Genomic DNA, 14,902 nt, shown 5'->3' with positions numbered 1-14,902 from the left:
AAAATTAATCAGGGGCTGAAAAATTAAGACTTCATAATAAAAAAAACACTAAGTGCTCTGCAGCTCATCAGACGGAGAGAAGGAAGCAAAAACAGAAAAAAGAACAACACCTAGCCCTCAATGAGCCAAATTATATCTTTTAGATGTTATTCTTTTTTTAATTTTAGTGATATATTTCATTTAACCCAATATATCAAAAAATTCCCATAGGTAATCAATATTAAAAATTATTCATGAGATTTTTTTTTTACATTCTTTTTTTTCTTTCTTTCTTAATTTATATTTATTTTTTAAATTGAATTTATTGGGGCGACACTGGTTAATAAAATTATGTTTCAGGTGTACAATTCTATAGCACATCAACTATATAGATATTATTTGTTCTCTATTACCTTAATAATTATGTAACATATTGGCAGTACTGTAGCTGATAATCTACACATTATACAATTTTTAGTAGATCTCTACTTAAAAACTTTAAAAATGCTATATTTATTTGTGGAAAATAAAGTTGAAATCCAGTTGACAACACATGTTTTGGATATGTGTGGAGGAAAGGATCCTTACCTCTTAGGAGTTGGTGATGCAAAACGTAGTTCTTCAAATGAGTAATTTTCATAAACCTTTAAGAAAGAGACCAGTAAGAATCACAAAATCATTAGGAACATTCTTGTTTAATTCAGTGATAGAACATCCAACAAATGGTGCTGAGAGAAATGGTTATCGGCATAAGTGAAAAAGTAAAACCTCAATTAGCTACATCACACAATTTACAAAAATAAATTCTAGGTGTGTTTAAGACCCAAATGTAAAAATAACAGCACCTACAAATTTAGAAGAAATCTGAGTACATTAAAATTTAAATTTCTCTAAAACAAAGACACTATAAAGAAAGGGCAAAGATAAGTTTTCCCTTGGAAGAAGGAGATTTGTAATTCACATAACTAAAATGTGATATGTATCATTAATATATAAAAAAATAAATGAATACAAAAAAGAGAAACAAAAGAAAAGTGTGTAAAGACATGTCAGTGAAGAAGAAATCTGATTCAACTATACTGGGAATGAAGGAAATGTGAATTAAAACAACAAAATAATCATATTACAGTTATCAAACTATGTTGGTAAGAATCATATGCTGATGAGAATATTAAGTTCCTAGTACTTTTATACAATGCTGGTGGAGTATAAATTTTGATTATATTTGATATAGCTGAAGACAGCCATGCCCTATAATCCAGCAATCCTACCTCTAGATATATCTTTGAGAAAAAAACCCTCTTGCACACATAGAAAAGGAAACATATACAAGGATGTTTATTTCAGTACAGTTTATAATAGTGAAAAAAACTAGAAACAACTTAAATGTCCATCAACAGGAGAATGTGAAAATGACGGAATAGTTAATATACTGGAATAGTTGGGATCTTTTTTGGTTCCATATATATTTACTAATTTGTGAATATTGTACTAACTTTGCACCCCAGAATAAATCCCACTTGATCATGGTATATAATCTTTTTAATGCATTGCTGGACCCAATCTGCTTACATTTTGTTGAGGATTTTAGCATGTATGTTCATCAAGGATATTGGACTATAATTTTCTTTCTTTGTAGTGAATTTATCTGGTTTTGAAATTAGGATAATGCTGGCCTCGTAAAAAGAGCTTGGAAGTCTTCCCTCCTCTTGAATTTTTTGCAATATTTGAGAAGGGGAGATGTTAGTTCTTCTCTGAATGTTTGGTAAAATTTGCCTGTGAAGCCATCTGGTCCAGGACTTTAGTTTGCTGGGAGGTTTTTGTTTACTGCTTTTTTAAATTGGCTTACTCAGGTTTTCTGAATCATCCTGATTCAGTTTTGAAAGACTGTATATTTCTAGGAATTTGTCCATTTTGCCCAGGTTGTCTAATTTGTTGGCATATCTTTGTATGATGCTTTCCTACAATCCTTTGTATTTCTATGTCAGGTGTTACTTCTCTTGTTTCATTTCTGACTTCATTTATTTAGTCCTCTCTCTTTTTTTTCTTGATGAGTATGGTTAAAGGTTCATCAATCTTATTTATCTTTTCAAAGAACCAGCTCCTGGTTGCACTGATCTTTTGTATTATTTTTTAGTCTCTATGTCATTTATATCCAGTCTGATCTTTATTACGTCCTTCATTCTGCTTACTCTGAATATTTCTTGTTCTTTTATCAGTTCTTTTTAGGGGTAGATTGTTTGAGATATTTCTTGCTTCTCAAGGTAGGCCTATAATGCTATGAACTTCCTGTCAGGACTGCTTTCACTATGTCCCATAGATTTGGGGTTGTTGTGTGCTCATTTTCATTTGCTTCCAGGTAATTTTTTATTTCTTTATTGGTAACCCATTCATTGTTTAATAAAATGCTATTTAGCCTCCATGTGTTTGAAGTGTTTTTTTTTTTATCGTAGTTGATTTCTGGTTTCAAGGCATTGTGATCTGAGAACATGCTTGAGATGATTTCAATCTTCTTGAATCTGTTAAGACTTATTTTTTTTCAGAATGTTCCATGTGCACTTGAGAAGAATGTATATTCCGCTGCTTTGGGATTAAATGTTCTGTAAATATCAATTAACTCCATCAGATCTAGTGTGTTGTTTAAGGTCGCTGTTGCTTTCTTTAACCACCATGTGCTCAACTCCCTTCTCTCACTATTTATGTGTTGAATTAGCTGACAATATTCAATTCTGAATCAATCCCATAATTTTATTACCCATGTTCATGTGACTCACATTGCACTGTAGATCTTCAATTTCAACTGATTCTTCAAGGATGAATGAAAATCTTTCAAATCAGTTCTCCTTAATTCTCCACAATGACTATTTCATTTTTTCCCTTTGTTTAAAATTCCTGACCCTAAGATTCCTTACTTCCTTCTCCCACCTAAAAAACAATTACTATTGTAAGTAATTGTAAATTACTGCACAACCGCCAGATTTACTAGGATCTGTATTAATTCTATTTCCAGGTTGAAGAAAAGAGGCAATATTCCTTCTATTTAGGGCTAATCTCTCCACCTAAACTCTATTTTTTTTTTAATCTCTCCCAGACTGTCTTCATGGTTTCATTCCTTTCAATTTTCTCCTCATCAGTATTAAAACTTATCTTTCTATATTCAATCCCAGCCTCAAAAGTTTTCACTCAATTCTGTTTCCTGTTTCTTTTTATAACCAGACATCTTAAAAAACTATATGCATTTTGCCTTTAGCTACTTCTCTTCCTCTTTATCAATCCACTATGCCTGTAAAACTGCTACTGCCAAGAAAACTGATGAATTCATTGTTGCTAGATCCTTTTCAAAACTTCACTCCTGCAAGATTCTTTCCTTGACTATCAAAACATGCCATAAGGCAGTTAGGGTCAGGTAGGAAAATTAAATCTGGAGTTAGACTCCTAGCTGTAGATAAGTTACTTAACCTCTCCATGCTTCAGTTTCCACATATGTAAAATGGGAATAAAAACAAAATCTATAGGGTTCTTATGAGGGGTAAATGAATTACCATATGTAAAGTGGTGGTAAAAGTGGCAATAGTAATCATTGGTACTAGTTTATGTCTTAGCTCCTTGGCTGGTATTCTTATCAATGTTTGTGTGTGCTTTTTCTTTTCCTTCTTTCTTTTTCTTATCTATCTTTGTAAATCAATATTTCTCAAAGTTTAGGTTTTAAACTTGAAACACTATGCATATTATTTTTAGCAAATTCTTGAACCTCTCTCTAGATTTAATGGATCTAAATCTTTGGATGAATGAAAGATCTTTTTCTTTTAAATAGGTGCTTCAGATTATTCTGACATAGACAAAAGTTTGTTTTCTTAAACTATTTATTCATTTATATGATGTAGACAAAATTTGAGAATCACTGTACTGGTTTTTCTCAGGATCCTGTCCTAGAACTTCTCTTTTAACGCATGAAAATAGATATCTACCTTCCTGAGCAGTTCAAGTGCTGACTGTCCTCAAATTCTGTTCTTGTGGTCAGACTGTGATCATTCCAGGTTTCTATCCAACTTCCTTTTATATGTATTTTCATATGGTTATTTCAGAGATATCTAAAACTCATCACATCCATAACTATTATTTTCCTCAACCAAAAGACGCCTCTCCTCCTAGATTATCGATTTCACTGCTGAAGCTCAAAATGTTAACTTCATTTTTTATTTCCTATCTCTTTCTCTTTACTCCAACCCCATTAGCCACCATTCCCATTGAGCCTAAATATCTCTGGAATCTATTTTGACAACTCTGTAGTCCAAGGCATCAGCATATCTCAAAAGACTAAATCAAGAGTCTCCTAAAGAGATTTAAACTAAACCATGACTCTTGATCATCTACCCAATCACATTCTCTATAATCCACCATGATCTTTATAAACCACAAACCTAATTATGCCATTCCTCTAAATGAAAGCCTTGAATGGCTTACCACTTCATTCTAATGATGGCAAAATTACCAGTTTCGGTTTCAATTAATGATAACAATTTCTGCTTCAATTAATAACACGTTGGTAATTTAGACTAAAACTGCCTCTGAAGCGAATTAAAAAGCTGGACAAAATATTTTTTAAAAATCTGTCTGAAGATATCAGGAGGCTAAAAAGCCTGAAGAAACCAAAAGATATGAAGGTGGCAGTTGGGAGAATCCCAAAATTGAAGGGGGCTGGTTAGGTAAACTGAATCTCTGAAGGGCTATGTCCTAAGAGCAATGGTAAGTTCTACTTCTGTAGGAACTGAAATATAATTTTCAACCATTTCAATCTCTGATTGAATCAATTTGATCTATTATTGGCAATCCCTTCTAGATGTCTTCCAAAAACAAATGAAAACCCTCTTTGAAGAAAAATAACACCATCCTCAACAATATGTTACAAATTTTCCAACTACCAACAGCTCTATAGTCCTATAATTTTATGTATGAATTTGAATGACTGAAATGTTTACTAAGTGAATAATTGGTAAGAAATAAAATTTTTCTGATAAGAAAAATAAATTACCTTCATCATTGTTATGGCAATATATCGGGCCTCCTTCACTATCATTGGTTCATATGAAACATCTAGCTTTGGTGATGCCAATCCACCAAAAGTCTTGTCAGTATTAGAAGATACAGCTGTTATGGCAGGACTGCCAGGAATCCTTTGAGGTTTCTTTACTTGCTCTTGTTGTAAAGATGTTTTTTTCTGAGAAACAGGAACAGCTTTCACTTCCACCTAACCATGATATTATAAAAAAAACCCAAATATTATATTATATAATTGTCTGTGACATATGAAAAGAAGCAATTTATAATTATGGGCTCATAGTTTTATAAATATGTTATCATTGGTCCATCTTGGGCATTCCTGTCAAAAGCTTATTCAACTGCCAGATGAGATGCAGAGTTCAAAACCCTGATTATAAGGATGCTGAATGAATTTAGTGAAAGAGTAGATGAATTAAGTGAGAACTTCAACAAAGAGATAAGAAACATAACAATGAAGATAAAAACTATAAAAATGAGCCACCCATAAAAATGAGAAATTAAGACTGCAATAACTGAAATGAAGAATACATTACAGAGAATCAACAGTGTAGGGGATGAAGCAGAGGACTGAATCAGTGGGTTGGAAGGTAGCAGAAAACACCCAAGCAGATCAGTATCTGAACTGACATAATGCCCTAAAAATATAAAAAAATCCATCTAAAATTAAAACAGAAGTTTAAAGATATATAGTATACTTCTTAAACTCATATATACATGGCCACCATTAAAAGCTTTAAACTTTTTTAAAAAGAAAAAGCTTCATATTTCAAAATATTTGATTTTAAATTATAGCCACTTTTTATATATGCTATTTTGATTTAATATTGTTTTAAACAACTATATTCACCCTAAATAAATTAACATTAGAAGTGTATTTGTCCATTAACCTTGAAATAAACCACGGAACACTTTTACACACTAAGTATTAAGATATTATAGAATGATAAGTACTCTGCTTTCTTTTACAAACTGTGCTTCCTTTAAAGAATTTTTGTTATGCTTTATTTCCTATGTGACTTTTTTGTTCACTAAATAACAAACAGTTGCTGCTTAAAAAAGCATTTCAGATCTCAATAAAATATTAGCTGCAAATTTTTATGTTTCAAAAACTGGCTATTATTATGTAAGGATCCTTCAATAATTTTGGTAAGTCTAAAATGTTCCTAAAACTTCATGTGCTGCTAAAACTAAAAACACATTTTTCAGCTAATATGATAATATATTGATAAATTAAACTTAAATAGGTATGGAAATCACTTTTCCTAAATAGTATTTACAGAAATTTCCTATATATGGCTTCCAAATTAGAGATAAATCTGATATGGATTTTGAGTATAATGAATGAGAACTTTAGTATAAAGGAGGACACAGTAGGAGAAAAAAAAGGGAGTCCAGAAAGATACATAGATCATGTGGGCAAAAAAAGAAACCAAAAAGGAAGAAAGCAAAAGATAAAAGCATAAAGTCTGATTTTGAAATGTAAGATATAATAACCCAGATACCGAAATGGAATAAAATACAATAAAAGGTATGAAGGAGGAAACAAAACAATACAACTACAACGAAATACTATACACATAACAATATGAACATTAAAATGTTATGCTGACCTGGAAAATGTTATTACAATGTAGTCATACAAATAAGGAACTTATTGTGGGCTCACAGACGGGATTTTAACAACTCACTACATATAATTAGGTGAGAAATTCATCAGTGAATAATACAGTCTCCCCTCAATATATTAATGTGTATTGTATTTTGGTAAAAATTCTTTCCTCAAGCATCTTTTTTGTGTGTGTGTGTCACTATCAGGATTATTTTTTTCTCTTTGCAATTTTTTCCTTATAATTTTCTTTTTCCATTCCATAGAGTAATTCACAGTGGCCATGAAATCATTTTGATGGGGCATTACCTTTCATAAAAAAGTCAAATAGAAAACAACCATAGTGCAACATATTGTGTAAATATGCATTATATATGTTGTATATAAATAAGAGCATATAATATTCCATCCTATATATGTATGTTTGGGACCTGGTGCAAATCCTAATGGTGTGAGTCATTGTCAAAACTTTAAAAGACACTGGTAAAGCCTGCTTTTTGTTTAGTATCAGGTTGAAATACTTTCCCATACAGTTTTATTTATTGGTCTTCATACATGTGAACCATATGGCTCTTGTCTTTTTTACTATGAGTCAGGTAAAAGGTTCCACTGGTATTGTACTTCTTTGTGATATTAATCAAAGAAAGAATATACCAAGTAGTTGTAATAGTTCTACTAAAAGTAATATTTAGGTAAAATTATCTGCTATGTAACTAAAAGGGATTTTGTGGACTGATAAATGCTACACTCCAAACAATCAAATCACTTTGTAATACAGTAACTTTGAGTGAGGTGTGGGGGCAGCTGGGGTTTGCCTCTACAAATTTTCATTCAATATTGATTTTTCTCAGAAATATAATAAAAGTTTAAAATGAGATATTTACATTAATAGATTATATCACATAGGACTTAACTTTATACATTACAATATAGTCTAAATGTCTTTATTAATTAATGTCTTGGGGAAAAGGTATCCAAAGAACTATATTCATCAATACAGCACATGATTATTTATATTCTTCATTCTTTTACAATCCAAATTCATTTATTTCTAATTTATTTAATAAGTATCACTATTATATTTTCAATGTTTATTCAATAGCACAGAATGCAGAATGTATTTGAGTTTTAAAAAATATATACAGCCCTGACCGGTTTGGCTCAGTGGATAGAGCATCAGCCTGCGGACTGAGGGGTCCCAGGTTCGATTCTGGTAAAGGGCATGTACCTCAGTTGCAGGCACATCCCCAGTGGGAGGTGTGCAGGAGGCAGCTGATCGATGTTTCTCTCTCATCGATGTTTCTAACTGTCTATCTCTCTCCCTTCCTCTATGTAAAAAATCAATAAAATATATTAAAAAATATATATATATACACTCATAAAATTTTACAATGTCTTCTTTTATTGATTAATTCTATCATTATGCATTGAGGGCCTTCCTTCTATGTGCCTGGCACTCTTTATTAAGGACACTTCTTTTATCCTTCCTTTACATCACGATAGCACCCAGCAAAATGTAAAAAACAAAAAAAACATATAACTTGGAGAATCAGATGCTAATAATATAAACAAATTTTTTTTTTCTTCCTCCATTATATATATGTAAAGGTCTGGTAAATGGCTTCTAGACACTTACCATTTCTAAAATTTTATTAGTCACAATCAGTGCATAGATGTCCACTACTTTAATTTTGATATAATTACCTTCATATTGGGAACATGCACCACATCCCCATACTGGTCTTTTGTTTGAACAGTTATGGTGGTAGGCCAACCACAACGAATATCATCCTTATTCAGGATCAAAGATGTTTTCTGAGGATCTGCATAGGAATCTGGCTGAAGCCACCTAGCAGTAATGAAAAAAACAAGCAAACAAACAAATAAAAAAGTCATCAATATCTTCAATGATTAACCTGAAATTAAGCCAGCAGTGGCCTGGGATCACTAGTAGCAGCATCACTTTGGGAGCTTGTTAAAGTGTAGCACGTCAGGCCTGCCCCAGACATGCTGAGCCAGAATCTGCATTTAAACAAGATCCCCCGGGGATTTACAGCCACTTTACAGTGTGACCTGCACTGCAAATCTATCATTTCTCTATCAAAAATTTTTCAAATAAGCTGTTTTATTTTGGAAATCCTGAAACTACTTTTTCATTACTACCTGGCAGCAACTTTCTGGGAAGGGTAAATGCCTTATACCCCCCACCTGGGATTTAATCTGAGGCAGATGTGTAATCTGGCATCAGGCACAGATTAGCTATTCAGCCATGATGGACTAAGGCACAGATAAATGGTTCTTGGCAAAATACAAGCTGGTTCTCCTGTGGCCTCCTGGTGGCTTGCCTGGTTAGTGGCCTTTCTATAGGAAACCTCTTAAGCTACTCTACCCCTGGAGTCTGACTTGGCAACTGCTGTCTCATCCATGCAATATTCTGAGACTGCAAAGCAGGCAAGCCCACCAGACTTGTGCCATCAACAGGCCATCCAGGACACTGCTTCCAGCGAAGGCCAGAGGAGGAGATAATCTCAGCCATGGACATCCTGAGCTCCAGGACTAGGGGTCTCTCACGTGTGTCCTTGCTTTGCCTTCCCAAGCAGGTGCTTGGTTCTCCCTAAATTTGAGCTACCTTGGCATCAATCCCTGTGAGCTAGGGTTTATTACCACAGCCCTCTTCCTAAATATCCACATCACTAGCTTCAGATTTGCCCTTGTACCTCTCTGGGAGAGTGACTAGAGTAGTCTGATTGCTTCCAACACAAAGGGCAACAGCTTATAGTTCTTTAGTCTTGAGTCTCTAGTTCTAATAATGCCACAAAGATGATAAAAGTTTGCATTTTCTAGCCAGAACCGGTTTGGCTCAGTGGATAGAGCGTCGGCCTGCGGACTCAAGGGTCCCGGGTTCGATTCCGGTCAAGGGCATGTACCTTGGTTGCGGGCACATCCCCAGTGGGGGGCGTGCAGGAGGCACCTGATCAATGTTTCTCTCTCATTGATGTTTCTGGCTCTCTATCCCTCTCCCTTCCTCTCTATAAAAAATCAATAAAATATATTAAAAAAAAAAAGTTTGCATTTTCTAAAGCTGCATCAGTCACAATGAGGTTTACAAAGTGATGTTCTCTCTTGGCATCTTCTGTATCACCGGTTCTAACTTTCTCAAAATATTTTCTCTGTTTATGAAACCAAGATATTGGGGACAGGACTTTCTCCTCCTTGTAAGTCACTGTCATTTGTCACATGTTGCCTTGTTAATTACCTATGGTCACCTTCACATCATAGGTGACTCACAGGGATTAAAAATCCATCCAAAAGTTATTGACTTCATCAAATAATGACTAAGTAAATAAGTGAGTGGGCATCTTAGACTATGATTAACCTGCTGTTAATTGCCCCCAGGCCTTACCAAGTACAGACGTCCCAATATATCCTTGTAAACTTGCCAATGCCCAGTTCCATGGGGATTGCCAGGAGCCAGAGCCTCCTTGCCAGGGCTGACAGGCAGACCCTGAGCAACGGATGAATGATTACTCTGACACACGTTTCTGTGATAGAGAGGACTAAGGAACTGCTTGGCTTGAGAAACCAAACAGCCCTGTTCGCCTACCTCCTTAGGCTTTTATTGTAACAACAGCTTAAACTAAAATTAACTTCTAGGTACTATCAGCAGGGTAAGCATCCTTGAGAAAACACATATATCTGCAGTGTCCTTTAAGCAAGGACATCTAAAGACGAAACAAAGATTCCAATAAAACACCGAGGGGCTCAGACTTGTTTGGAAAAGGCAAGGGAAGGGCTACCGCCTTTGGCAAGGTCCCCCTAGGGCAGTGATGGAGAACCTTTTGAGCTCGGCCTCTCAGCATTTTGGAAAACCCTAACTTAACTCTGGTGCCGTGTCACATATAGAAATTTTTTGATATTTGCAACCATAGTAAAACCAAGACTTATATTTTTGATATTTATTTTTTATATTTAAATGCCATTTAACAAAGAAAAATCAACCAAAAAAATGAGTTCACGTGTCATCTCTGACACGCGTGTCATAGGTTCGCATCACTGCACTAGGGGCCCTCGACCTTTCGGTGATTTCTCCCTACAGACTTTCCAACCAAGCCCCGTGCTTCCCCACAAAAGTTAAAATCAGAACTAAGTTAGGTTTCCATATTGAAAAATATTTTTTTCTTTAGCTTAAAAAACAAAAAAAAATGAGAACTCTACAATCTCAAATGATTTGATTTTAATTATAAATTTATACTTCTATTAGGTATAGATTTGAAAAAAAATCATTAAAATAAAATATAGTGATAAACTTAGTTTAGTGAATTATTAAATGTCACTATCCAAAACACAACACTTCTCAATTACACCACATATTCCACATATTTTTAAAATAAAAGTTCATATATGAAAAACTTTAAGATAATCAACTAAGAACTATCATATATTTAAAAAATATTTTGAAATATTAACTACCATTTTATGTTTCAATAGGTTCAAAACACAAAAATATGACTATTTTAGGTAGCATTTTTACATCCTAATGATTCCCCTTTCAACTGAGACAAGCCCTGAAAAAAAGTAATCGTAGTACTTAAAGCATATTACCTTGCAAGCCTTCCACCACTTGAGCCTGGAACACAAGCAATAAAATCATCCAGGAAGGACTGTTCATTGCTTTGGATTTGTAGTGGTAAGTTTCCTTCAAGTGCCTCTAATATAGTTGGTGAATGAGAAAGAGCTAATCCCTTTCCAAGAATACCAGAATGGGTTTTGCACACCTGTTGGATAAAAGAGAACATTTATTTTAAAATATAAAACTTTAAATTCATGAATTTTTGAACTTGCAAACAAATTTTGCTAGGCCTTTTTGGGGAAATAATTTTCTCCCCGTATTCCTTTAGCCTATATAGTAGACATCTTCCATGAGGAAAAAATATGAAAAAATACTTTCAATCTCCTTCCACAAAAAAGTGACTTATGAGTTCTGCATGTCAGTTGAAACGGTGTTATCTCCTCCTTCCATTCTAGCCCTCTACATGCTACATCCCCTTTGTCAGGGCCATGGCTCCCCCCTGTAGGCAGCTGTGGAAGTCTCTTTCTTTTTGTCTCCCCATTATTGGCAGCTGTTATGTGTAGGTTGTGTCTGCTGTCTTGGATGGGTGGGTACCACGGTCTAGACTTGGGCAAAAAGTGGATGGAAGCTTTACTGTGGTGGCATATAAATTGCAGTAGTCTGTCTAAGCCTGGCTGAAGTAAAGAAAGAGGCAGATAAAACTGAAATTTTAGTTCTCACCTATCTGACAAGCAAGCCTATGTTTTGGGAAGACCTGCTTTCAATGCTGAAAACTCTAGAAACTTTTTAATGACTATACTATAAATTTCAAAACAAAACATTTTTCATGGAAAAGGATTATACTTCTAGTACTATCTAATTTATACAACGTTAACTTTTGCATTCTAAAATCTATGCAAAATGCCGAAGCCGGTTTGGCTCAGTGGATAGAGCGTCGGCCTGCGTGCTGAGGGGTCCCAGGTTCGATTCCGGTCGGGGGCATGCACCTGGGTTGCGGGCACATCCCCAGTGGGAGATGTGCGGGAGGCAGCTAATCGATGTTTTTCTCTCATTGATGATGTTTCTAGCTATCTCTCTCCCTTCCTCTCTGTGGAAAATCAATAAAATATATTTTTAAAAAATAAAATAAAATCTATGCAATTTCAAAAATCATAATCTTTAAAATCAAACAGACTTGAGTTTGAATCCTGACTTTGGACAAGTTATAGCTGTGCGCTCGTGAGCTAACAAGTTATAGACCTTCCTAAATCTGTAAAATTTATAAACTGGTGACCAAATAATATCTCTTTTTTGTGGTTATTATAAAAGTTAAATTAAATAACACAAAAAAAATGCACACTGCTTTGCCTAAGAAGTAGAAGTTGTTTAATATGTTAGATCACCATCACAACTACTTTATATGCGTCAAAGGTGGGCAATTTTGGACATCATTTTTTGTTGTTGTTGAATCACAGTACAATAAAGATCTATTTATATCTGGCCTAAATGACATTTTATAAATAATAATCCCTATAATTATGAATAATATATGCACTCTTTGATGGTTCTCCTTAACTAGAATACTGTGTTTATTAAATTTTTATTAAATTAATTTTTATTTTTGTATATTAATATACTAAGATTTAACTTCTTTTTTATAAAAAAAGCTATTTTTTTTTTTAACATTATGAGGACACCATGACTCTCTGTGATTAAAGCATAGTGATCAAAGTTATGCACTTTATCACCAAACTGCCAGAGGTCAAATTCTAGCCCAGTTGCTCATTAGCTGTCTGATGCCTAAAAATTATTTAAGTTCTCCCTGCTTCAGTTTTCTTCTCTGTGAATGGAGATAAGAGTAATTCATATGGTTGTTGAAGGCTAAATGAGTTAAAAATATGCAAAATGTTTGAAATAGTACTTGATAAAATTAAGATCAAATAAATGTTTGTTTTTATTATTACTGCTGTGATAAGTTTATCTCAGGAAATACAATATAACTTAACCACTAGTTGTAGGTATTAGAAGACCTAAATGCTAGGCTCTTTTTCCCAATTAGCTGAATTCTTAGACAAGTTGTATAACTTTCTGAACTTCAGTTATTGTAATTGTAAAATACAAGAGATAATACTGACCTCAAAGTAAAACTGCAAAAATAGATAATGTAAATTTGAGAGTGTTCTGCAGATATTATTTAAATTACCAACACCTCATTTCCCCCTTTTCTAAGTGGTTAATAAAACTTTCAGGACCCATTTCACATGCCCACAGCTCTGCAATGCCTTCCCTGAGACCCTTGGCACTTGGGAGGGCTTCTTTCTCCCAAAGGATATGTCTCACTGTGGAATTAAACCCATCATGCAGTAAAGCAAGGGCTCACATAGTCTCTCCCATCAAGGGGGACAATTATAAGTTATTTATCTTTATAACTGCCAATGAATAGCATGAAGTGTTTAATGAATGAGTCCTATGTTCAAGAAAAATAGGGTTGATCTAAGTGAATAGATTGGTTTTACATTAATGTACAAAATTTATCCATATAATGTTTGGGGCAATACCTGTAATGCAGCCTCTTCAAGAATTTCAAGATCTTCCTCTAATTCATTACCTGCTGTATAAATAAAAAGTTTTACTAAAATAAAGCAATACTTAATTTTCCAGTCTTTTGCATTCTTTATACTTTGTTCACAATTCTAATATCCCAGAAGGAAAGGAATTATTATCATTCTGGATAAATCTCAGTGGTTTACATTATAAATTTTCAGTGTGAATACAAGCTATAATTCTCAAAATAATACTCAAAATGCATCCATTGAGTGATGTATAAAAGATTTACACTATATTTATGCATATAAATTTGTAATTTTGAGTACTTACTTTTTTACAAAAAAATATAAGGAAACTATTCAGAATCTGAGCCTTTTTATTTTGGTTGTCTTATAAAAGAGATATACTTTTAGTAAACAATAGTAACTTGCAGGAAAACAGAGATAGTGATTGCATCCTCTAGTCATTTTCTCTTTTATTGCTTAATATAGAACATATTTATTGAATTTTCTTTGATAGTATAATGTATATATTATTACTACTGAAGTAGTACATGTTTAAAGGAAAATATTCAAATTATATTAAGGTACAGAATAATTCTGCTACTAGCCCCCTCCCAAACATAAATAGTATCAACAGTTTCTTATATATTGATATAGAGATTTTGTTGCAAATAATAAATGTATATATGTATGTGTCAACTTACATATATATAATAAATAACATACATAAGATAATGTTGGCAAAAATGGGACCCTTCAACTTGCTCTTCTCGGTTAATACAATTTGGACATCTTTCTTGGTTAGGACATACTTTTTTGTTGTTTTTTAACAGCTGCATACATTTCAATGCATAGCTATAACATTACTTACTTAACCAGTTTCCAACGATACGCATTTTGGTTACTTAGACATAGTACAATCACCAGTATTATTACATTAATCTATCTTACAACATATATTTTTGAGCACTTGTACAAGTATGTATAAAAAATTGCTACATCAAAAACTATAAGCATGTAAAATTTGAACAGTTATTGACACATAGCCTCCAAAGACATTGTACTAATTTTCCTCATATGAACAGAACATAAGATTTCTCATTTCCTCACATATATATCAATATTAAGTAGGAACAAGGGAGCTGAAGGAGAAAGGAA

General features: G+C 33.5%; 1 protein-coding gene across 10 annotated transcripts in view; it reads right to left on the bottom strand.

Moving 5' to 3' along the window:
• MYCBP2 (MYC binding protein 2) overlaps window positions 1-14,902 on the bottom strand; it is a 300,098-nt gene that overhangs the window by 103,853 nt on the left and 181,343 nt on the right. For 5 of the 10 annotated variants that reach the window (XM_036296929.1, XM_036296926.1, XM_036296922.1 and 2 more), the window contains exons 44-48: window positions 13,754-13,803; window positions 11,249-11,421; window positions 8,351-8,495; window positions 5,012-5,227; window positions 568-623 (exon numbers count right to left, since the gene is read on the bottom strand). In XM_036296929.1, the coding sequence (XP_036152822.1) occupies window positions 568-623; window positions 5,012-5,227; window positions 8,351-8,495; window positions 11,249-11,421; window positions 13,754-13,803 (640 nt within the window). Of the gene's footprint in view, window positions 1-567; window positions 624-5,011; window positions 5,228-8,350; window positions 8,496-11,248; window positions 11,422-13,753; window positions 13,807-14,902 lie in introns of all 10 variants that reach the window. The other 5 variants (XM_036296920.1, XM_036296921.1, XM_036296924.1 and 2 more) reach the window with 1 other exon arrangement.

The sequence above is a fragment of the Myotis myotis genome, unplaced genomic scaffold (genome assembly GCF_014108235.1).
Source record: "Myotis myotis isolate mMyoMyo1 unplaced genomic scaffold, mMyoMyo1.p scaffold_m19_p_3, whole genome shotgun sequence".
Classification (NCBI taxonomy): domain Eukaryota; kingdom Metazoa; phylum Chordata; class Mammalia; order Chiroptera; family Vespertilionidae; genus Myotis; species Myotis myotis.
This window is presented reverse-complemented; position numbering and strand designations above follow the sequence as displayed.